At 41.3% G+C, this 22,952-nt stretch overlaps 1 protein-coding gene across 3 annotated transcripts in view; it reads left to right on the top strand.

Moving 5' to 3' along the window:
- The window catches only part of LRP8 (LDL receptor related protein 8), a 194,254-nt gene that overhangs the window by 107,556 nt on the left and 63,746 nt on the right, over positions 1 to 22,952 (top strand). For all 3 annotated transcript variants that reach the window (XM_055725294.1, XM_055725293.1, XM_055725295.1), the window contains one exon: positions 10,727 to 10,849. In XM_055725294.1, the coding sequence (XP_055581269.1) occupies positions 10,727 to 10,849 (123 nt within the window). The remainder of the gene's footprint in view (positions 1 to 10,726; positions 10,850 to 22,952) is intronic.

Below are 22,952 nucleotides of genomic sequence, written 5' to 3'. Positions count from 1 at the left end.
CCATGTCTGTTACACTTCTCTTGTCCCCTCTCCCGGTTCCCTACCTGCAGAAGGCATCCTTTTGCTACTGAGAGGATTGAGTCCTCAAGTATGTGATTCAGGTCATTGATCCTGACTCCTGAAGGGCCTTTGGGTTTGTTGGTTGTTGCTTTTTTTTTTTTTTTTTTCCCCTCTCTCTTTCTTGTTTTGTTAGGGATTGTGAGTTTTGCACTGAGTTCTGCTGAGTTTCCAGCAAGTCATTAGATTTGGGTAATTTATATTACAGGTCAGAGGTACCTGGGCTGTTGGCAACTAGCGCGTTTTTGAGAATGTGTGTTTGTTTGTAGGAATGTTGTCAGTGTGTGTTTTATCATGCTTACAAACACAGAGCTTGCAGGTGTAAATACCAGGTTACTGTTTTTGCACACAGTTGTAGTAACAGTATGCAGCCTGGATCCATGCCAAGTTTTGCAAAACAGGGCTTAAATGGTATATATTTCTCTTCGGTCTGTTTTTAGGCTGAGTTGCAGAGGAAGTGACTTTGTCTGCAATTTTGGGCATTCCCAGCATGTAATCACACTGCTCTGCTTTCAGTGGCAAAGGTGACTGGTGAAAATTGCTGCTGCTTCCTGGCAGATGTGTTTTATGCTCTCGCAGCCCATGTTGGCTGAGCGATCTGGGCTGCAAAATGTGCACACAGCTGTGCAAGGGCAGACTCTAGCAGTGAAGCAGCAAACTTGCAGCCGGGGTTGAGGACTGCCAGAAATGCCTTCACGCTGATTTTAACCCCAGGGTAGATCAAGCAACTGCTTTGAGAGCATGACAGGAGTTTGTTGTAACTGGGTCTGCACAGAGTTCAGGACTCCTGGATTTACCTCTTGCATGCAAACTTGAGTTTCAGCAAACTTGGTGTGAAATTCTGCTGAAGGTGTCGTGTTTTGCTTTGGTGTACTTTAACCTCACAGTATGTACAGTAAATTCAGGCAACGAGAACTTAAATGCTGCATCTAAGCTGTGAAAAGCAACTTCTGTGACATGGTGTCTCCCCTATAAACCCCCGTGTTGTAATGTTTTGATATGACAGCATAACCCAGGCAAGAAGTAGCAGCCTTTCAGTCTTTTGAGGCTTTCTTTGCCATCCTCTGCACTGGCTCAGAGACTTTTATTACCACCACCTATGAAAAAAAGAGTAATACTTTAAAAGTATCAAATAGAGCAGAAATCTTAAGTAGAGACTATATAGGGAGGCCCTTCTTTTCCTCGTATCCCTTCTCAGTCCTGTCTCACTTAGTGACGAGTTGCATTCACATGTCTTAGTCTCCTCCTTTCTCTCCTTTTCCTGAATAACTGATGGTGAATTTATCCTAGAAGTACAGCTGTTCTTTTTCCCTGGTACCTGTCTGACAAGCTACAGGCATGTTTATAGGTAGAAATTAGAACTGTTCTGTGAACTTAAATAAAATTCTGCTTTTCTGCTGTAATATATTTGCTAGCAGAAATGGCCAGTATGTTTTGACCTTGGGAAGCCTGGCTTTTTTTCATCGGAGGGTTGATTGTTTAACCTCCCCGCGGAGAGGGATAGCCATTAATAATTTAGGCGTATGGAGACTTTTGGAGCTCCAGGGACTGCAACACACTATCAGCCTTGCTGAGGAGTCCAAGGCTTGTAATCGCTCCCAAGTTTCAGAGTCTGGGGAGTTTTTCACTGTTTGCACGTTTCTGTTCAGCAATGTTTTCATATCTCTGTTGAACAGCAGTATTTGTAGGTGCCTGCTTGAAGCACGTAGTTGACTTAGGCTGAGTTTTATAAAACCTATATTGAAAACAGACATCAGAGGGTGACATAAAAACATCTGCGTCCAATTTTGCACAGAGGTCACTGAGGCCAATAATTATTCATGGACTTTGGTGATGTTTCATCAGTGTAGAATATGGCCCCTAGTGTTTGATTCCCAGAAATAGAAAGACAGAATAATGTCAAGTGCCTCATGAGGAATTTGCAGACATTCTTCATTGTGAAATAACATACACGTAGGTGCCACCCAAGAGCTTGTGTCTTGCAACAATGTCTTGCTGCTTGTTAAAAGAAAGCAAAACAAAACCCAGACCAAACAGACAAAGCTGGCAATTCCGTCAGCAAAAATCAGTGCGTATGAGTTTTAGTCAAAGAAATATTTAGAAGCTGGAAACTAGGAGCATACCAAATCCTTTGAAGAGGTTGTGATTGCAGCAGTGTGGAGTTCTGGAAACATGTTCAACTTCTGCAGCAGTGATGGCTGCTGTTTTCTTTAAAGAGGAAATTTTGGCTTGACCTTAAGATAACTGCTCTAGCAGATGTGGCTGAAAGATGTGGGTCAGATCCTTGGCTATACCGTGGATTTGTTTCATGACTTCTGGCATGTCATTTAATGTCTCTGTGCCCATGTGCCTGCAACCGAGGACATGCACAACTTGTGCATTTCAAGTTCTCGGATCTCTTAGGAGGAGCAAGTTTTCTGATAGTCCTTTCATACAGTGCTACCTTGCATAATCTTTGTCGTAATAGAAATTACATTTTCTGAAACGTGACCCTGTCTGTATGCTTGCCAGCCTCCTTGTCACTGTTGCTGCTGTATGAGGATAAGTGTCAGTGAGATTTTGTCGGTGAGCGTGTTTTGGCACTGAATGGCAGGTACTTCTTCACACCTGCCAACTTGTCACATTGTAGTGAGGTTGATTGGTAGCATCCAGAGGTGACTGCAGGCTGGACAGGGTTGTCAACCTATTTCTGAGCAAAGCTGGGCATGTATTTAAGATGCTGGTAGGAATATCTGTCCCTTCTCCTCCTTCCTCTGCACAAGGACACGATTTTCCATTTTAGAAGTAGAAGGGGGGGGGGGGGGGGGGGGGGTGTTGGTTGGTTTTCTTGTGGGCTTGTTGTTTGGGGTTTGGTTTTGGTTGGGTTTTGGTTGGTTGGTTGTTTTTTTTAATTCTGGAGACTTGAACACTGAGGTGATGTGGGTTCCTGGAGAATGGCAATGAAGAAATTGTCACAAAACCTTATTTTGTATAGCTTAAAAGATCACTGATGCTTTACGAGTGGATCTTAAAAAAACTGAGAAAGCTGAAGGAAAACTGGAGGGAGCAGATGTTGGAGGGAGCCTTGCCCGAAGGAGTGTGGAGCATGTTCCTCTGAAGTGAGGCAGCACTTGAGCTCTCTGCCTGGGCTGTTCCCAGCTGCAAAGAGAAGCTGCTTCCCAAGAGAAAGCCCCAGAGCCTTGCCAAAGCCTTCAAACTCCAAAGGAGAACTTGTCTTGAATACCCAAGTAGTACATTTTACAGACCTCTAATGCCCTTGAAGGAGCACACCAGTCCAAGTGGTCATGTTGTCCTTGAACTCTCTTCTGGGATTCCTGCTTTTCCTGCTGGTAAAGCTTGGTTTGTAGGGACAAACACTGCATTCATTAGACCAGCTTGTATATTTGGCAAAAAACAGAGCAACTTTTGAGCGTACAGACCCTTCTTGAAGTCTGAAATGGCAGCAGCAACCTGAGGAGGATATGTTGGGGAAACATTTTGTTCAGTTTTTGCCTTGATTACATGAGTAAATTTAGCAACGAAGGCATGGATTTGTTAGTTGAAGTCACTTTAATTTCATACATGAGAACAAACTGCTGTTTCAGCATTGTGTGTTTTCCGTAGCTTTCCATAGCTGCAATTGGGTGCTGCCATTTTCCTCACATTAAACTCAGCATTAAACATGAAAATGTATTTAAATAATTCTAAATAGGAGGCTTGCACATACTACCATTTAAAGTGCACAAAGGTGGATACCTTTGATATTAATGAAAAATCACAGGTGACATCTCTTTCTCCTTCTAATTTAATAGATTTGATTGATCAGAGGGACTAGTTTAGACTCAGCAGCTGCATGTTTTGGTTACTGTAATAGCAGCTTCAAGCAGTTATAAACCCTTTGACTAGGTTTTTGTCAATTGGGCATTGTTTTCTGGGGCCAGTTCAGGGGGTCTTGGGGAGAGGTTTCTTTAAAATGTGTTTCATGTGGAGTATCAAAGGGACAGTGGTCTGTGCCTGAGCACTGGCTGTTTGAGGTGATCTGATTAATCTTGCTTTATTAATGTAATTGCCTGCTGAGATGGCAGCATCAAAAAAAGTGGCCAGATTCAGAGAGATAAATATTTCCTTTCATTACTTCAAGGTGTCCTTAGTTGTCTGAAAATTAAACTGACTTGACAGTCCACATCCACTAGGATTTACTGACATTTCAACCCTCGAATCCTATCTGTTGCCATTTTGTAGCTGCAAACCAGCACATTCCTGAGATTTCCCATGCTGAGGATTTGGCAGCACAGGGCTGTAGCCCTGGCAGAGGTGCTGCTGGCGGAGTTGGGTTCCCAAGATTTGGTGTTTGGGTGCCTAAAGCAGGTGCAGCTGGGCACAGCCAGGGCTGGAGTGCCATCCACCCACCTGCTGTGACCAGGAAACCACAGCAGGGTGGACTGTCCTACACTGCCTGGTACACATCCTCCTTTGCAAAATCGATACCATCTTAGTCAACAGCAGAAATTGAGAGTATTCGGGCTGCAGCGCTGTGGGACATAGGCTAGGATTTTCAAATCTCTTTAAGAGGAGATCCTAAGACATCCTTTGGGTATACAACTTGGCCAAAGGATTTGGGATCAATACCACAGACTTTCTTTGAAGGGCGGAGACACTGACGAAGTATGCGTTTAGGGCTCAGTCTCCTGCTCCAAGAGTTTTCTGGGTTTGGGAGTATTTATACTCCTAACTATATACATATATATATATATATACACACACACATATAGAATATATGTGCATATATATATACACATATATATACACACAATATAGACGTTTCTGGTGAACATAAGTTGAATTTTAAAAAAATATATATTTGCTTTCTTATATTGCTAGGAAGTTTTGTTTGGGAGTGGCATTTACAATGTCATGGTGGCCGTGTTTGTGATCAGGAGTTGACTGAAGACAACTGAACTGTTTGCTGTCAAGTTTTGTGTAGCCCAGAATCTCTATCGAGCTGAATGATGAGCCCAGCCCCTACCTTTCTCTTGGTAAGCAGAAAACCTCATTGGGCCAAGCAAATGACTCCGCTTGGGTGTATTTTCCTCAATGCGGGACTAGATTTATTGAGGTCCTTAAGAAGTGTGGAATGAACCATAATAATAATAATATATTTTGTTCTGGGAGGAGCTAGCTTGTGTCCTGTGTTACACTTTAAGCTGCCATTGGTACCTCACAGGGCTGAGTGATGGCGATGGTCTGTGTTAGGCTTCTGAACTTGTGTGGTGCTGCTTTTCTTCTCATATGGAGTCTCGACAGCGGTTCTGATAAGCCACTGATCAAAGTTGCCATTGAAGTTTCCCAGCATGAAATGAAACCCCATTCTATGAATTTCAATTTCTCTTTCTGGCCTACTATCATCTTCCCATTCTCACATCCTGCGGTGTTGTACTATTTTACTGCTGCAGAAGGATCACAGCACAATTTTCTATTGTATGGCTTTTTACTTTTATTTTATTTTTATAGCAGCTTAGGTGAAACTAGTTTCTGCAAGCAGCCAGCATTCAGCCTTCAAATGAGAACAGATACACAGTTTGATGGGAGGTCTGGTGTTGACTCGGAAGTTAAAGTAGGAGTAGGATCTGTGTGTAGGAATGACAGTAGTGGAGCAAATGAAACCAGTTTTCAATGGTTGTGGTATCTGGAGTTTTCTGGGCATTTGTTTTTTAATCCCTAATTGCCTTCTTCCCTCTGCAATAAACCTACCATGGGTATGAGATGCAGAAGCTGCACAGCTGCAGCTGGCTGGCAGCACATGCTGCAGACCAGCCCAGTGGCCAGTTTCTGCCCTCATCTGCTTTTGCGGAGCTGTAATTTTGATTGTTCTGTATTCAGCAAACAATTTTACAAAAATTGTAGGAGTAGACTTATGTTTCACGTTTTCCCCCTTTTCAGAATTGTTGGAAATTGGCCAACAGTTACTGAGGAGGAAAAACAGAGAGAGAGGGCAGTCTGAGGGGCCTTCGTGGGTTAATGCTCAAGGATGCACTCTCATCAGCCTGGTTTTCTGTCTGGATACACAATCTAGAGTTTGAACAAAACCCTAAATCTAAAAATCCTATGTTCACAGTCTGTTATTATTACATAGGGTTTCATTTTTGGGGCGGGGAGGAGGAGAAAAACTTGTTTAAACTGTCCTTTACAGGCAAGTTGTAATCAGAAAATGTGCTGGTTTATGTGCTTTTACACCATTGCTGCTGTGGCACAACTACAGCATTTCTCAAAAAACTGTTGATGGTAAGAGAGGAAATACTTTCCCTCTGCTTTTCAGCTGTGTTGGTTTGGGAAAATTAGGAGCAGCAAAAAATGAAGCTATTGTGGAGTGGTGTATTGCTTAGTATTACAGATGTGCAAAATAGGAATAAACAAGAGGCATGAATTGGAAATTAAATCACAGAGGGGCTGGTATTTTATGAGTAACTGTAAAGATGTTCCTGTCCCATAAAGCCTCTAGAACCAAGGCAAAAGTTAAGTGAGGTTAAATCAAGTGACTGAGGGCTTATGAGGGGGGTGGGAGGGTGTTTAGTTTTGTTAGAAGGAGGAATAAAGAATCCTGGGCCTCTCATTTAGATTCAGATACCTGTTTGGGTTTAGTGTCAGGGATTTCACCTTTCAGAGAGAGAGACTTTTGTTAGAAGACACAGCCAGTCCCTGTTCCTAGCCAGGTTTGTTTCTTTTAGTATATATTTATTTCTTCCAGTCTAATTATACGTATCCCAAATGACTGCTTTTTTATTAATTCCCTCTATAAATGTTCGTACTCTAAACCAGTCTCCCTGGGTTCGCTGCTTCTAATTTGCTGTAGGGATGAACCCTGAATCCTCACTTGCAGTTCAGGGTAAGAGATGAGTAATGGAAAGGAAAAGAACATTTTGCAAAATGAGGGGCTGTGTTGGTTTGATGCAATTTAGTTTAAAATTCAGTGTATTGGAGTATTTTTCTGTCATGGCTGGATAAAGCTGAAGCCTTCTTTTCCCCCCTTGTCTGTCTTCCTGGAGAAGTGAAGCAGGAATGCCTTTCTTTGACCAAGCCTTCCACTGGAAAGCTGCCCAAGCCAGGGCTCATCCACCATGGGAGCTAAGCCCCTAGGTCACACGGGCGCAGAGTTCCACCCTGGAGTTTCTGGCATATCTGTCCAGCTGCACATGTGAGAAAGGAAAAGCAGATACCAAAGGCAAATCAAGCAAGAGTCAAAAGAAAGGCAGTCTCTTTGGTGTCACTCTCTGCATCTGAGCAGGGGAGAAGATGAAAGGCTCTGTGTATGCTTCAGTAGCCTTCTCTATTCTTGTTCCAGGTATTGGTTTGCCCCCCGAGGAGCAGAGGCGCAGGGATGCTGTGACTACTTACTCTTGTTTGTTTATGTTCATTTTGAAGAGACATGTGAATGGAGCTGCCTGGGCTGCTTACGGCAAAGGAAATGGATCTCGGGGGAACAATTAATTTTGCTTGGCTACTTCTGAGCCAGGTGAAACCATAAAATGAACCTGTGTCCTCCCCATTGTCTAAAAGGGATGTATTTATTTATTTTACATTTTAATGCACCACTGACAATTTATGGCGTGAGCCTCAATGAATTTTTAATAGAGAATTGATAGAAAAAAGCTGTATAACATGAGAGATTAATAGAAAAGGTTATCGGATTTGAAAAAGGAAAAGGAAGAAAAAGACAGAGAGCTGATATTTTAATTAACTGCTCCCTGCCTGTGTTGTGATCCCAGAGACATGATGACTGAGTGCCAGAAGGTGAATCTGCTTGGAAATAGAGTGATTCCAGTTTTGTATTAGAGGTGAGAAATGAGATAGTGCTTCAGTATTCTCACAGTTTGAATAATCTGGGTTGCTGTTTGCAACACAGAGCAGAATTTATTGGAATTAAGACAGTCTGCAGATCCATAATGCAATGTGTTGGAGAGGAATAGTAGTAAAAATAATAACAAATAAAATATAGTATATAAAATGTAAATAGTAAAAAGCAGAAACGGAAAAAAAAAAAGAAATAGCAGAAGTAAATATAATGATCATGGAAAGATTTGCGCTCCCCCTCCCTTAATCCTGCTCCTTTAAGAGATTAGACAGCTTGGATTCAAACAAAGGACCAAATGCATTTCTATCCTGCTGATCTATCTGGCATGGGACTGTCGGGCCTTTGGGTGGGTGTGCAGACGGGGATAACACTTCTTGGTTAGGCCAATGCTGATGAGCGGTTGTGCCCAACTTCATTTTGCAAAGAGGAGCTGCAATAACGCCTTCCAAATGACACCCCGGGACTGTCAATAGTGCTTTTCTCCCTCTTTTGTGAATCCTGGCAATCTATTAATTGTGCTGCCGAAGAGTAGTGTCAGGGGAACAAAGTAATCAGTGCCACCATCTGCTGTGAGCAGGTTGGCCATGTTGAAGGGAATGCCTGTTACGCTCCGCTCTGTGGCTGACCCCCTCGCTGATGCTTGCATCCACATGTCCCGGAAATAACAGTGATCAGAGTGTTAGACTGATGGGAAAAGGAGAGGTTTATTTTGAGATGCAAAAAGTAGTTGTATTGCTGTTTGGTTCTCTAGAGAGTAAGTCAAAGGACCGTTTTCCTATGGAAAACAAGACATTAGGGCATTGAGAGAGCTAGTATAAAACTAAATGCCTTTTTAAAATTAAGTTTCTTATGTCTCCAGTATTATACTAGTCTCTGCTTTCTGGATGAACCTTCCCGTAAGAGCAGATACTAACATTTCACCCAGTTAAATTCACAGTGAGCAGGTGAGTGCTCCAACTGGTTATGCATGCATATCCCATCAGTATCTGGTCAGAGCTTCTGACCATTAAATACGTCAGATTAATTAAATCAAACTTGCATTAAATACACCAGAAGGGATGCACGATAGCCATTTTCACAAGTTCTGGTTTCTAACCAAAGATGTTCAGGAGAAAGTCTTTTCCCTCTGGTAACAGATGTGCAACATCTTTGAAAGATCCGCTGGATTCTTAGTGTGACTGGTCTCTTGTAAAACTCTTGGTCTGCATCGGGTGGTTGTGTTGTTTGGTTTGGGTTTTTTTCTATATTAGTTCATCATATATGGTTCTGAATGACTGAAAACTGTCTCCCCTGCCCCAAATCTGGCCCGTTTAGCAGCAGAAGGGGAGTAAATGTATGTTCTCTTTATAAGCACATCCTGAGAGATTGTACAGCTGCTTAGTGATGCTCTGCAGTGTTTTCCTGCTGGGTGCCTGTTCAGGGAAGCTGCACGTTTTGTGTGTACCAAAAAAAACACAAAAACAAGTACTTGATTTCAGCCGTGCAGACTACCTCAGTACCTCACACAGTAATGTTCCTGTTCCCTGTGTGGGCACATGACCAGTATTTAATGTGGCTCCCTCCCTGACAGCAGCTCATGTAAGAAAAAAAAAGAAAGGAAAATAAAAGATCAAACCCTGGAGACTTATTTTTTGTGTTTAATGCTTTGAAAATGTTTGCTGGAAGAAATATTGATGTAGCAATGTTGTGTGCACATGAATTATATCAGAGAACAGCTATCAAGCTCAAACCTCACTGCGAGGGCAGCTAAGCAGTGGAACAGATTGCCCAGGGAGGTTCTGCTGTCTCCATCTTGGGAAGTTCTAAGACTAGACTGGATAAAACCTGGCGTAACCTGGTCAGATCTCAGAGCAACCTCCTCTTGGGCAGGAGGTTGGAGTTGATGACCTCCTGAGGTCCTTTACTACCCGAGGTTCCCTGTGATCGTTATTAGATTGTGAGCAGCTTTGCAGAGGGAAGAAACAAATCTCCCCATCACCACTTTATATGCAGATTGATCACTAACAAAGGTAGATACCAGCTAGTCATAGGTGTCGCACTTCAAGGGTGAGCCATTGCTCACGACTCTCACGGTGCAGCTGTTCAGTTCCTAACAGAAAAGCTACTCAAGTCACCATCGCAAAAGCGGTGAGTGACTGATGATCACCTTGATACTGAGGACACGGACTGAAGGGGCCAGGTATCTGTAGATGACTTTTTCTGCTGCAGCAGAAAGATGCTGGCTAGTATTATAGGGTGCTGGTTGTGCTGTGCCACTAGCACAGAGGAATAGACAATTAATTGCTTGAGTTCATGTCTTGCATCTTTTTCAAGCCCTAGATTAATGCAAGCATAGCAAAGAGCACAGAGTGGTTGACATTTAATGAAATGATTTTTAGTGTTTGGAGGAGTGCTTTATGATCATCTACTATGGTGACAGATGAATAGATTGCATAGATAAAAACATTATTATTTAGATTATAGTACTTGGAAGGTGAGACTTGTTTGTCTTACCTGTCTGTAAATCATGCAGCACACTTCCAGTTCCATGTAGGCAGCAGCTTTTTGTAGTAAAAGCCTTAAAAAATTATTTTGAAGAAGATCATTTGTGGTTTTCGAACATCTGGAAAAAGATATAAAAGAGTGAATCAGTGTTAAAAAGTGGAGGGATGAGAGTTCTAGCGAGAAGAAACACCCATCTTTGATGCTGGTGTAACTCTGTCATGAAGCAGCAATACTGAATGTGAAAGGAATCCTCACAAAACAGGGTTATCACTATTGTCCTTAGTGGGATTGGATGCCATGGAAGTCTTCTGCACTGCTTATATTCATGCTGAGTAAATTTTTTTTTTTTTCTTGCAGCAAAGAAAACTTGTGCCGAGTCAGATTTCACTTGTGACAATGGCCACTGCATCCCAGCCAGGTGGAAATGTGATGGTGAAGAAGAATGTCCTGATGGGTCAGATGAATCAGAAGCAGCATGCAGTGAGTAGCACAGAAAAGTGGTATTTCTCAGATGTGTTGTCTTACCACAGTATAAAGAAACCGGCGGTGTTATTTCTAGCACTTGCAGGATGATCTGTCAACTTTTGCTTCTGTCGGATCAGAAACTGATTCAGGTCATTCAAATCAGATTATTTCCAAACTTTCAAATATACCAGTTTTCCAGACTATGATACAGGTAGCACTGGTGTGTGTTTCTGCCTGTAATGTAATTAAAGACATCTCTAGCTCTGTTACAGTTTATCTGGTCATAGAGCTCATGAACAGCAGCAGTGCATGAAGATTCACACTCACCTGGGATCAGGCCTTTTGGAAACTTGTATTTGCAGTGGTTTGTATCGTAGGATATTGGGGATTTATCATCACTGCATGTAGTATTTCTGTCATTACAGAGGAACTTTGCAACATTAGAATATTGCTCAATTTTGGGGGGTGAGGGGTGCCTCTGAGAACAAATGAAGAAAAAAGTAGCAAAAGAAAAATGAACAATGTAAAATAACTAAAGCAGAGAGTATGACAGATGTTAACTGCAGGTAACCCTTTTAAAAAACCCATTGATTCAGTAAGTGAAAGGACATGCTTGATGTTCATGTACCACGTTTGATCTTGCTCGTTTGACTCTCTGAGGAGGTCCATTTGTGCTCCATTGTTCTAGAGCTGTGAAGGGTTGTCTGATGTTGAGTTGAAGGGAATCCCAGGGATATTTTAATGAAAACGCTAATTACATAGACTTCTGTTTGTGCGCTTACTTATGTCTGCAGGTTTGTTCTTGGGCAGACCAAAAAGCTGGTACAAGCCATTCTGTTGCATTTCTAGTCATGTACTTCACAGATACGTTCCCATGAGTCAGAAGCAGTGTTGGAGCAAGTATTTTATCAGATTTCACCAGAATGGGGCATATAGAGGACTTGAGAATTAACCATACTTTTATTTTTAAGCCTAGCACCACTCCTGCTTTCTCCCCAATTAAGAAAAGATTAATGTGCTTCCCTCGCATAAAATGAATGGAATAATTTTTGCAGCCATGTACAGGCTACAACAAAAAATTACTTCAGTAACTACATTAACATATTTATGAACTGTATTTGTTGGTCTTTCACCCTGCATCCTCCTTAGTCAAAAGCTATATTTATTAATGCTACTTCCACTACCTGTCTGTCTGGAGGGGGGATGAATAACTCCATTCCCTGCAGTCTCTGTCAGAAAATCTCTTGGCCTACACACAGCCCATGCTATGGTCTCTGACATGCAGCACTAAGATCCCTGATGATTTCTCTTAATCATCTTCCATTTCTTTTCTAGCCATTTCACCTTCCATTTTTCCCCCACTTATTTCATCCTCTGGGGAAATAAGCCTTATAACTTAATATAACTTAAATATCGCAAAAGAGACTTGGCCTGAGCCTCTGATTGTTACAGTACAGGACAGGACTGCTGTCCTGAGAGTAAAGTAATTTGTTCAGTTTTGTATGATTATTTGGTTCCGCGCCCCCCCCCGCCCCCACTTGAACAACCTTCCAAGAGACTGAAATCTGCATTTCTGTGGTGGTTCTGCTGTTCTGAAAAGTAGATTGCCCTTGAAACATCTCCCTGCTGCTAATGGGAGTGGGTCAGTGTCACCTCGACGCAGAAATAAGTATTCCTATTCTGTGCTATATGCCTAACAGATGAACCAGGAATTCTTAGTGAAAGTAGCAGTACCTGTATGGACCAATATTTAATTTGTTTCTTTAAATAAAAGGACTTTGAAACCAGCTCAAAGACTGTGGTATATAACCATGCCATATTTTGTTTTCTAGCTGTCTCAAGCAGACTTACCATGCTTTGCCTCAGCATAAGATATTTAGGCTTTGTTATGAGTTTTAACCAAAATAGATCAATTTTTGTGTGGTTGATGCTGAACTTGTGTTTCAGCATTCACAGGATGCTTGATGCAAGCCTGTGTCTGACTTGTAGCTAGCTTACAAGAAAAGCCAATGTTTCTGTCTGTACCAATTAAAAACTTGCCTTCAAATCTTTAAAAATGACACTAGAATTTTGGAACTTCACTTGTTTTATAGGATTATTCAGATCTGAAGTTTGCACTTCATCAGATGAAGATGAACTAGTTTTAATCTTATGACTATGGATAGTTATAGGCTTTAATTTGTGTGGTGGTAAGGACATTCCTTCCAGATGTTTTATATCCTTGTCAAAGTACGTGTCATCTCAAAGGCTGATCCAATCTGCTGTGTGAGGAAACAGAATCAATGTGGTAATGCGTAAGCACAGTGCTGGTTGTAGGGTTAATTCACATATGTTTGCTGGTCTTCCTACTACCACTGGTCAAGACAGCTATAAACCTGGTGGACTATTAAACAAGAAACTGCAGTGTTAGGCTTTGCTTTTAATTTGTACCCTTAATGTAAAAGGCCAAGCTCTTTGTGTGTGCAGATGTTATTTAAAGGCAAAGAGGAGGCTGTAATGACACATACATGTAGTGAGAGGCAAAATGTACAGTGGGATGTTCCTGTATGATCCCTGCCTCCAGCTCCGTTTTCTTTCTCCCTGATGAAGAGGCAGCTGAGCTTTCTCGCCGTGGCTGAGGAGTGACTGCAGGCCCCCATGGCAGTCTCATTTTCCCGTTCAGAAATGCAGCACAGCCCTTTGAAGGAGCCTGCACTGCAGAGTTTCCCTAGGGAAGGGGCAGGTTAGGAAATGGAGATTTCTCACCTCTGGCAAGATCAAACTGCTTTATAAAATCAATTGCTTTCAGACAGGCCACACAATTGCCAGCACCTCTGCCAGGATCTAGGGTTATTCCTCAATTAATGCAACACTGGGACATTGTCCATAGCCTGTTCAGGCTAGGGAGATTAAGAGCATTGATAATGCTGACTGTTGCATTTCAGGACTATTCCAGCTTAGAATGTGATGAAAACAAGGCAGTTCCTCTCAACATCTAGCCACCTGGTAAATGGCTTTTTATTTTCTGAATGCTTTTGTGGTGTGTAGGGGTTTTTTTTAATATGTTTTGCACTCTCATATTGGTAGTTAGGGATGTTGTGTCCCCATCACTAATGTTCAGTTAAAGGTAGCAGTTTGTGGTAATTTTTTTTTTTTATTTAAGATAACCCTACTGCAAAACTAAAACAGTGCTTTGCTTTTTCTGTTTCCTAGATCACTGAAGTTGCTCAGCTTTGTACCTAACAATACCCTCTCTAGGGATGTTATCCATCCCCAGGTGTTCAGGACAGCATGACCTGTCTCCTGTTGGGTAGATAAGATGACATTGCAGCTGGCCTGACTTATGTTGTGTCTGTGATGTCTAGGGCCTTTTCTGCTATTCGTGCAACTTTTTTTTTTTTTTTTTTAAATTGCATTTCCTTCAAGCTGCTGAATGTGGCTGGGAGCAGTAACTGTAAGGGTATCTTTTGAGTCCCACTGAATTCTCAACTGATGAGATTTGTAGGACTTCTCCTGTTGTGGGTTTTGGTGCTATTTGAAAGTTTCTAGCATGGGCTGATTTTGGAGAAGATGGTTATCCAGGCTTTTGATTTAAACAGGTCATTATGAATAAGAAACTGCTCATATTTCTGCATTTTTCTTCAAGCCAGATCCTTAACCTAAACATGCTTTCACATATATAGGTTTGTCCAACTGAATTATTCATGTAACGTGTGAGTCTCCGCTAAACCTCAGTGTTCTGCCATCTGTCAGTTTTTCAGTGCTATTATCTGGCTGCTGAATTTATTTTGTCTCATTTAATTTATCTTAAGATTTCAATGAAACGTGTCCCCCTTATCTGTGAGCAGATCTCTTCAGGGGCATCTTGTGGGCTGGATCTGTTCTCTCTGAAGTCATCATCAAATATTATCAGTTGGGGAGAGGGTGTTTATTGTATTTTTTGTTTCTGTGTGGAAGCAGAATGAGCTTCTAAATCAAGACAAGCAAAATCATGTGAACTCAGAAATCAGTGCTATCCACAATGCACAGAAGGGACCAAATTCATAAGAAGTTGTGCTGATTGAGGCTGAGGGAGGGAGGAAAGGAGGAGGAATTTACTATTGAAGAGAAGAAAGTTATACTGCGAAACATACTTAATAAAACAAAATAAATGGGATAGTGGGTAAGAGAGAACAAAGAAACACCATTTAGCTGTGCTGCAGTGGTGCTCCTGCTGGGGAAGTGGAAGAGTTAGTACTTGGACGTGCTGATGTCCAGCCTCATCTTCCTTGAACAAAGCCTTTTTAGCTTCGGCAATTGCCTGAACTAGGCCTCTGTTCAGGGAAGGTTGGCTGCTTGTGTGTAAATCAAATGAACCACTTTGGCCTTGCAAGGATACATGCCAAGGGAATAGCTGAGGGAGAAGCCGGCTTGTTGTCCTGTTTGACATCAGCCATTGCTGCTTCTCCCTGCCTGCCGTGAGGGAGAGTCTAGAGTGGGTGCAAAACTGCCAGTGCTGGAAGGTGCTCTGAAATGATAATGGATTTCATCTCCATCGTGCCAGCTTGTTAGTATGCAAGGAGCTCCCCACAGATCATTAAAAAGGGTGGCAAAGTATCTGGAACTTGTAGGAGTAGAGTTAGTGCCTCTGTCAGCGTGACACCTGCAACTCCCACGTATCTCACCAGCAGCTGTTTGGAGATACACTAAATATTTTTGACCTCAGAGTAGGCTCGAACGGTGAGGATCTTATAGTTGTTTGCTGCAGGGTTATACAGCAGCTTGCCTCTGGCAGCTGCAGGAGATCTTTAGTAGCCTACATGTACTCTCCTACTGGAGAGTCCACCATGGTCAGAGCCCTGGACTTATTTTTCATTGCTCTTGCTAAAAGCATCCCAGTGTGGCTTGGTGATCACTCTGAAGCTGTGGTGCAGCCGCTGCTGACATACACAGGGTTTGGTTATGCATACAAAAAGATTTCTCGCTGTTTTCCTATCCAGTTTCTTGAAGCTGAGAGAGGGGGAAGGGAAATCATTTTTCTTACTGAGCTAACAGAGACCTCCAGCAAAATGAATGTTATCTACCTAATGCTGTTCCAGCACAGGTACTGAATCATTCTAGTTTTTTACAGGAAGGAAATCTTAAATTTCCCTCTGAAGTATTTTGATTATTTAACCAGTGACTTAAACAAAAAAAATCTCTAGAGAAAAATAAAAATGTGCTCATAAACAGTAAGAGCACTGAGGGAACACAAATTAAAGGGATAGAGCAAGTGAAAATCTAAGCTGGCAAACTCTTGCCTTAGGACATTGTATATATAATGAGATCAAGGAATGCAGGCAGCATAAACTTACCACTTATTTCTTTATGAGATATGTGACATTCTCCTCGTTAAGAGCAGAAATTATTATATGGAAAGGTATAGTAGGGTGTTATGAGGAAGAAAAAGAGAAGGGGAAAGCTAAATTCATACTGTATTTAATAGGGGAATGATTTAATAGGGCAGGTTTAATAAGCAGCAGTCCTGGAAATAGATTTTTCAATGGAATATAAAATTAAATCCTGAATATTGGTTTGAAATACAGTACCAGTTCATGCAGTCCTTTTAACTTTGAAGTACATGTCACGAGCCATTGAGGGAGATGTATCCAGACTTGACAGTTATATTTTTAATGGGTGTTTTCCATAGTCCTAGGCACTTTGTGTGCTGCTGCTGTGTATGCTGATCTCTCACACTGATCATTCGGCTCTCGCTTTCTAGTAAGTTGCCCAAATGCAAAATTCTGTAATTATGAGTAGTGGGATGGTATTGCTTGCCCCCAGATGTACAGTCCTCTCCTAGCTCTCCATTCACCCCAATTCTTCTTTGATACAGATCTCCTGCATGACTTTAGTTTGGTGGCATTGTTGTGCTTTTGTGGAAAGTGACTTCATAAATTCTCCAAGGGCAGGGAACAGTTTATCCTGGAGGAGGGTGGACTGTCTCATTCAGTTCATCGCATACACCAGGCCATTGAACTTTTAGTAGCAAAAGAAAAACTAGGCCAGATCAGCAACGAACGGCCATATACCAAGTTTTAAGACCTGGGGCAGTAACAAAGAAGATTTTTTTTTTTTTTTTTCCTTTTCATATTCCTTCCCCCCCCCCCCCCAACATTAAGAGCAGATCTGTTTGTATATATGTGATAAGATGGTGGGGGGTTGTAAATGCAGTGGAACATGTAAATTAAAGATCATTCTGTGGATTTAATTTGTTACAGATCATTCAGAGCGTTGAATAAGGTGATGTTAATGTCAGATGTACAGATGCACATTTTACCACTCCCACTGTACTGACTGGCTACTGCCAGCATTAAAATACAGCGGCTTCACTACTCTTCTCACTGCCTCCCTGTCACTGTCCCTGGGGCCACTGGGAGCACCGCTGAATTACAGCAGCTGAGAACCACATATGTAAAACAAATATAGGACAAAGTACAAGATGTGGAAATGCTTCTAGAGTTACAGGATCCTCACAGTGACAAGGCACAAAGGAGGCAGTCTCATTTTCCAGATGCCCAGATTGGTTTGTAGGGCTAATGATGAAAGCTTTGATTTGTCAATGTGATCAAATTTATTGAGACAGAATAAAATGAAAACAGTCCATGATCATCTCTCCATGAAGTCATGGAATAATTTAAGACAGAAGGGACCTCTGAGGGTCCCTAGATGTGCAATGCTCTGCTCAAAGGGGACCCCTGTCCTTGTGTTTGACCACCCTTATTAATGAAAAAAATTCCTGTATCTCGCCAGACTTTCCTTTGTTACAGCATGTCTGTCACCTCCCATCCTATCACTGTGCATCTCCTAGAGCAGTCTGTCTCTATCTTTTCTAGTCCTTCCCATTTTGTAGTTGAAGGCAGCAATAAAATCTTCCTTTAGCCTTCTGTTCTGATGGCTGAAGAAATGCTGTTCCCTCAACCTATCCTTGTATGTAGTCTCTCATTTCAGTTTATTTTGTCAAATAATTGGAAATGACACAGTTGTACAACTAGGATACAGGTTTTTGCATTGCTCGCTCACCTCTTTCAAAGCTTTAGCACATCCAAAATAGAACTTAGAAATTAATTCGTGTTTATGTCTTTAGTATGCTACTTAGCTTCCAGGTCTACTTAGCAGAGGGTTCCAGACTCTTGAAGATTCCTTTCCATGGAAGTGTTTAACAGGACGCTGGAGGTGGACAAGACTTGTTTGAAGCCTGTTAGCAAACTAGTAGTTCCCTGCAGATCATGGCTTGTAGTCCCATGCAGGTTTTTAAAGGCCTGTTTATCCTATGTGTATGTATCTCTGCAAATTCTCACAGATGTACTTTTAACTCATGATTTAGTTATCCTGTCTCAGCCAGTGTATACTTGCTTCCCAAGTGCCTCTGGTTCCTTAACCACTGTAACTGCTTTGAATGCCTCCAGGTGTGTCCTTACTGAGCAGCCCCAAGCTGACCTCAGTATCCCAAAGGACACAAAACTGTGGGGACTAACACAGGAAGTTTTTGACAAGGTAGAGAACCAAATCCAGTTTTTACGGCATCCTGTTCCTTTTCTTGAAGCATGAAATTATCCTTTTTACATCAAAGGAAATTCAGCAAACTCAAAGCCTAGCTATTTATCCCTGGTAGTGGGATAACTTCATCTGTGGCTCATGGGGAGTGAATTACATCTCCTTTTTGATGATTACATGGCTTTGGTGGTCTCAGCACTTTACTTACCTAGAGATGTAAATGAATTAGGGTATGTAATGATTGTGCTCCAGTTCTACCAGTGCTAAAGTGTTTTAAGTAATACCTGTTCAAAACAAAATGTGCTTTTCCTTTAAAGGAAGGTGTTTGGAGCTTTTATCTCAGAAATGACCTTTTCAGAGGGCCGAGTCCTATAGGAGAACCAATAGAAAATACCTATTGGGTCTTTTCTGATGTTTTTATTGTGTTTTTCTTAAGCAATGTTACTTGCAAGAAAGTCACATTTTTCATGTAGCATTGCCAAGCTTTGACATTTGCAGGGTTCTACTTCAGCTCGACTTTGAGCTTTTGATAGGTGACTGCTACAAAGACTTAAACGCTGGCATTTAAATACTTTTTCCTATTGGTTTAATGCCTTCATGCAGTTCATAAACAGGTATGGTCATAAAAGAGTTTGATGCTGCCTTTTTATGGCTATGATTAATCTTGCAGCTATTTCAGTAGGAGATAATAGCAGGAAAAAGAAAGTTGAGCATATGAAGTTCTTGTATATGTAATTATTTAACACACCGTAAATATTAAACTAGTAAAAACTTAAGAGGCTTTCAGAAATCTCAAGCAGTTTTTCATTGCCTAGTGCTTTTGTTTTTTCCGTTCTCTTGCTGTTTGCTTTCTGAAATTCAGATTACTTGATTTTTATATTTATATTTTTATTGTTTATTGGGGGGGGTGGTGGATCAGGGATCGTGGTTTGTTTAGTTACTATGGCTGTTGTGAAAATGAAGTAATTTCTGGGAGTCAAAGGCATAATATAATTTGAAAATTGGAATGTTTTGCTAACTGAATGAAGCAGTATCCCACTGCAAGAACACAGAAAGCAACCCTTTTCTCCTTTCATAAATGGGTGAATTACAGCACGAGGAAAATAAGAGAATATCAAATAACATTATTTTAACATTTTTCACATTTAAATAGCTTCTGTGTTTTAGTATCATAGTGAACTGTGTGTTGTAGCTGTGATTCCTAGCTCCACCGCCTTTTCCTTGATAAGTATTTTTTTCTCTTGTTCTCCATTTCTACAGTTGTGTGATCATGTTTTCATTCAGGACCAACTCCCACTGAAATCATTTGCAGTTTTAATAAGGGTCTCGTGATACTCCACCCTGCTTCCTTGAGGATTAGGAGCATGATTAAGACTGGCTTAATATGCAGTCTCTGCATGCTTTGGTAGATAATTTATGTAATTTAAACCTTGCACTGGAGATTTTTAATTCTCTGAAATGCTTTCAGTCAGATTGTGCTCTGGGGTGAGGCACGGTCACTGACGGCACTATCTGCACGTGTGAGGATGGTGTGGATCATCACCATGCGCGTTTGTGGGATGCAGTGAGCCTCCATAGCTGCTGAGAGCCTTAATCAGGGCTCTGCTTTAGCAGTAGCTTCCAGCCCTCTGTGTAGGGGTACTGTATTCAGTGGCTATACTTGAAGTGGCATATTTCAGCTCACCCCCTTCTGTCTTCTATTTTAACATATTAAAACATCTTAAGAAAATTTTGCATTAAAATACAGAGGACCCAGATTAGTACCTTTGTTAGACTGCACATGCTTACATGTTCCCATTTGAGTGGGCTCATGCCAGTTACTGCACCATTTTTCTGGCTTATGCTGCTAGGGTAGTCATCTGACCATGTCATTTGAGTTCTCTATGTATATTGCTGTACAAGACTGAAATTACTGTGTGAAGACTGTGAATTCTCTGGTTTGGCATAACACTAGTCATTTTAGCACAAAGATAAAACCATGCTTCTCCTTTTTTTTTTTTTTTTTTTTTCTACAGGGAGAAGCATGTCTACCATGTTTGACAATCACCAATTTAATTTCTTAATTTATAATTTTGTGTGCATTTATATGGGTGAAATTATACATGTATATTTAGAAACACACATGTGCACGCACACACAATACTGGTATGGCGTTCAAGCATTTCATCAGGTATATCAGCCCTGTATGGAACATGAATGAGAAATGGTGATTAACACACTGAATTCTGATAGAATGTGTATGTTTCTGTTTCAGTTCCTGTCTCTAGCCATGTTGTCAAACTTGGAGCTGAGCTGTGTGAACCAGCAGGGATATTTGTAACGAAGTAAAGGTGTAGGTGGTAGGGGAAAGCCTTTTCTTCTCAGCCACAGGTCTACACACCACAGTTCTGTGCAACAGCCTGGACACATTCAATTAAAATTGCCATCTAAGCTGCCTGTTCCATCCTCTGAAAAATCAAACAGGTGGGGAGTTCATTGTGTGTATATAAAAGATAAAATGTTCTCTCTGAGATAAGAAACACAATTATTTAATAGCAGCAGAGCCTTTTCAGACTTATTCTTCAGCACATGTAAGAGTGAGGACATACATGAAATTTAAATCTACACTCATCTACCACATCCTTTTTTTTTGCCCTGAGTTCTTCATGTTCTGTTGGTCCTTTTGAGCAGCAATTAATTTTTTTTGGTACCTTTAACACCTCAGAAGAGTAATCACCTGAGCGTGAAAAAGCAGTTTTCATGCTGGGATCTTGATGCAGCAATTGCCTCTTTGTGGCCATGCAGATGTTACCAGCAATGGTGCAGGAGTGGTGCAGCTGCTGTGGCTGCTGGAGGTGGCCTAAAATGGGGTGTGACATGGTACTTAATTTTTACCTTTACGGTATGAATTTTTAAAAGGTCCTGCGTGCTGTTTGGTATATTTGGTCCTTTTGACAGAACAGAGAGGAGACACGATAATGGCAGATACAAGGTGTAATACCAATGTTGCAACAAATTTAGACAAGCTTTTCATCTGAATTCAAAAAAACATACAGGCTTCAGGTAGCAGGAAAAAGTGTTTTACGATGAATTCTGGCAGTTTCCTGGAGACCTGTGTAATTTTTCTTTCTATGATTTTTATCACTCATCTTGGCAGGTTTCATTATGTTTGCTCATCTAGGGACCTTTTGTGCCTTTATTCTCCCTATTGATAAGAAGCACTTTTGTGACCATAATCTCTTTTACAAATGGGTATGGTCTCAGTGCTGCTTGATTCCTTTATCCTTTGTATAATTTTGTCCCCCTAGCGTTCTGTGGAGTTTTTTTCCTCCCTGTTTTGATTAGAATCAGAGTAATCTCTGCGAACAAGAGAGGAAAAAAATGAGCCTGGGAAGAGGGAAAATGAAAGAGCAGCTGCTGATACAGAGGCTCAGCAAGCCCCACGGGTGTGTGCTGGACTCTTAGCCACAGTTGAGAGACTTCTGAAGAGGCTGTCTTTTAATCGCTGTTTGTAACCAACGGGCTCTCAATGGAGCTCAGCGTGCAGCCTGTTCCTTCCTCCCGGCGCCCCGGGTACAGAATTGCTTCTTGATTACTCAGAGAAAGAAAGGGAAGGAGCCAGCGTGCACACGTGCAGTTGTATATGAACCCCCCAGTCACTGGTTTGTACTTGAGCATCAGCAGAAATGGTGCTGCTTCCACTGGACCTGATCTCACTTGAAATATTGGTACATATGTGGCTGTCCTGGGCTGGCATCAACTGCAGAGCACCTGACAAAACACAGGTGTTTGGGGAAAAGGTGGAAACTCTTCAGTTAGTAACCTGACATGGTAGATAACTCCAATTATGGACTTCTCCCTATGAGTCTGATTTCTCTGACTATGTGTTGAATGATGTTACAGCTTCTCAGATCAGGAACCAAAAAGTTTCTCTGTTTGTCAGGTACCTGCAAGTGCCAACTACTGATGTTTCACTTTTAAAATATTTGATTGCTGGCATGCTTGAAAACAGCATGTTAATCAAACAGGTTGCTTCAGCTGGAATTGACTGGGAGGAAATAAAGATAAAAAGCTATTGGTAAAATGTTCTAATCTTCTAGGTTTCCCAGAGTACACCAAGCTTTTATATAGTTTATGTAAAATGAAAAAAACCACCCTGTAATAATAGATTTAATTAAATTAATCTGTGAGGAAAAGTGGGCTTTGGAAGAGGTAATTCAAATCTCTCAACCAGTCAGATGCAATGTTTTGGTTTTTACAAAGGAAAAACATGTCTAAGTTTCTAGTAGGGCTTTTGATTATGGTAATCAATGGTTTCTTCCCAGCTTGCACAATATGTTCACTTAAACAGCAATGCTGTGGAAGATCACAATAGCACAATCTATGGTTTTTCTCATAATTAAAGTTCCATTCTGTTTCCATAATTACCTAGCTGCTTATCTGATGTGAAACTTGGAGGAGCGTTTTCTGATTCATTATAGTCAAGCCAAACAGCAAGCTAAACTGCTTTTAAAGGATTAAAGAAACGTTGTCAACCTTCAAATCACATTTTAAAATCCTTTTTGCGCTTAACTACTCTTCTACTAAGCCTCTTCTATCTGAGAACTACCAAACACTTTACAAACTGTAATTAAACTTGGCAGCT

Source organism: Falco cherrug, chromosome 12 (assembly GCF_023634085.1).
Source record: "Falco cherrug isolate bFalChe1 chromosome 12, bFalChe1.pri, whole genome shotgun sequence".
Lineage (NCBI taxonomy): Eukaryota > Metazoa > Chordata > Aves > Falconiformes > Falconidae > Falco > Falco cherrug.
This window is presented reverse-complemented; position numbering and strand designations above follow the sequence as displayed.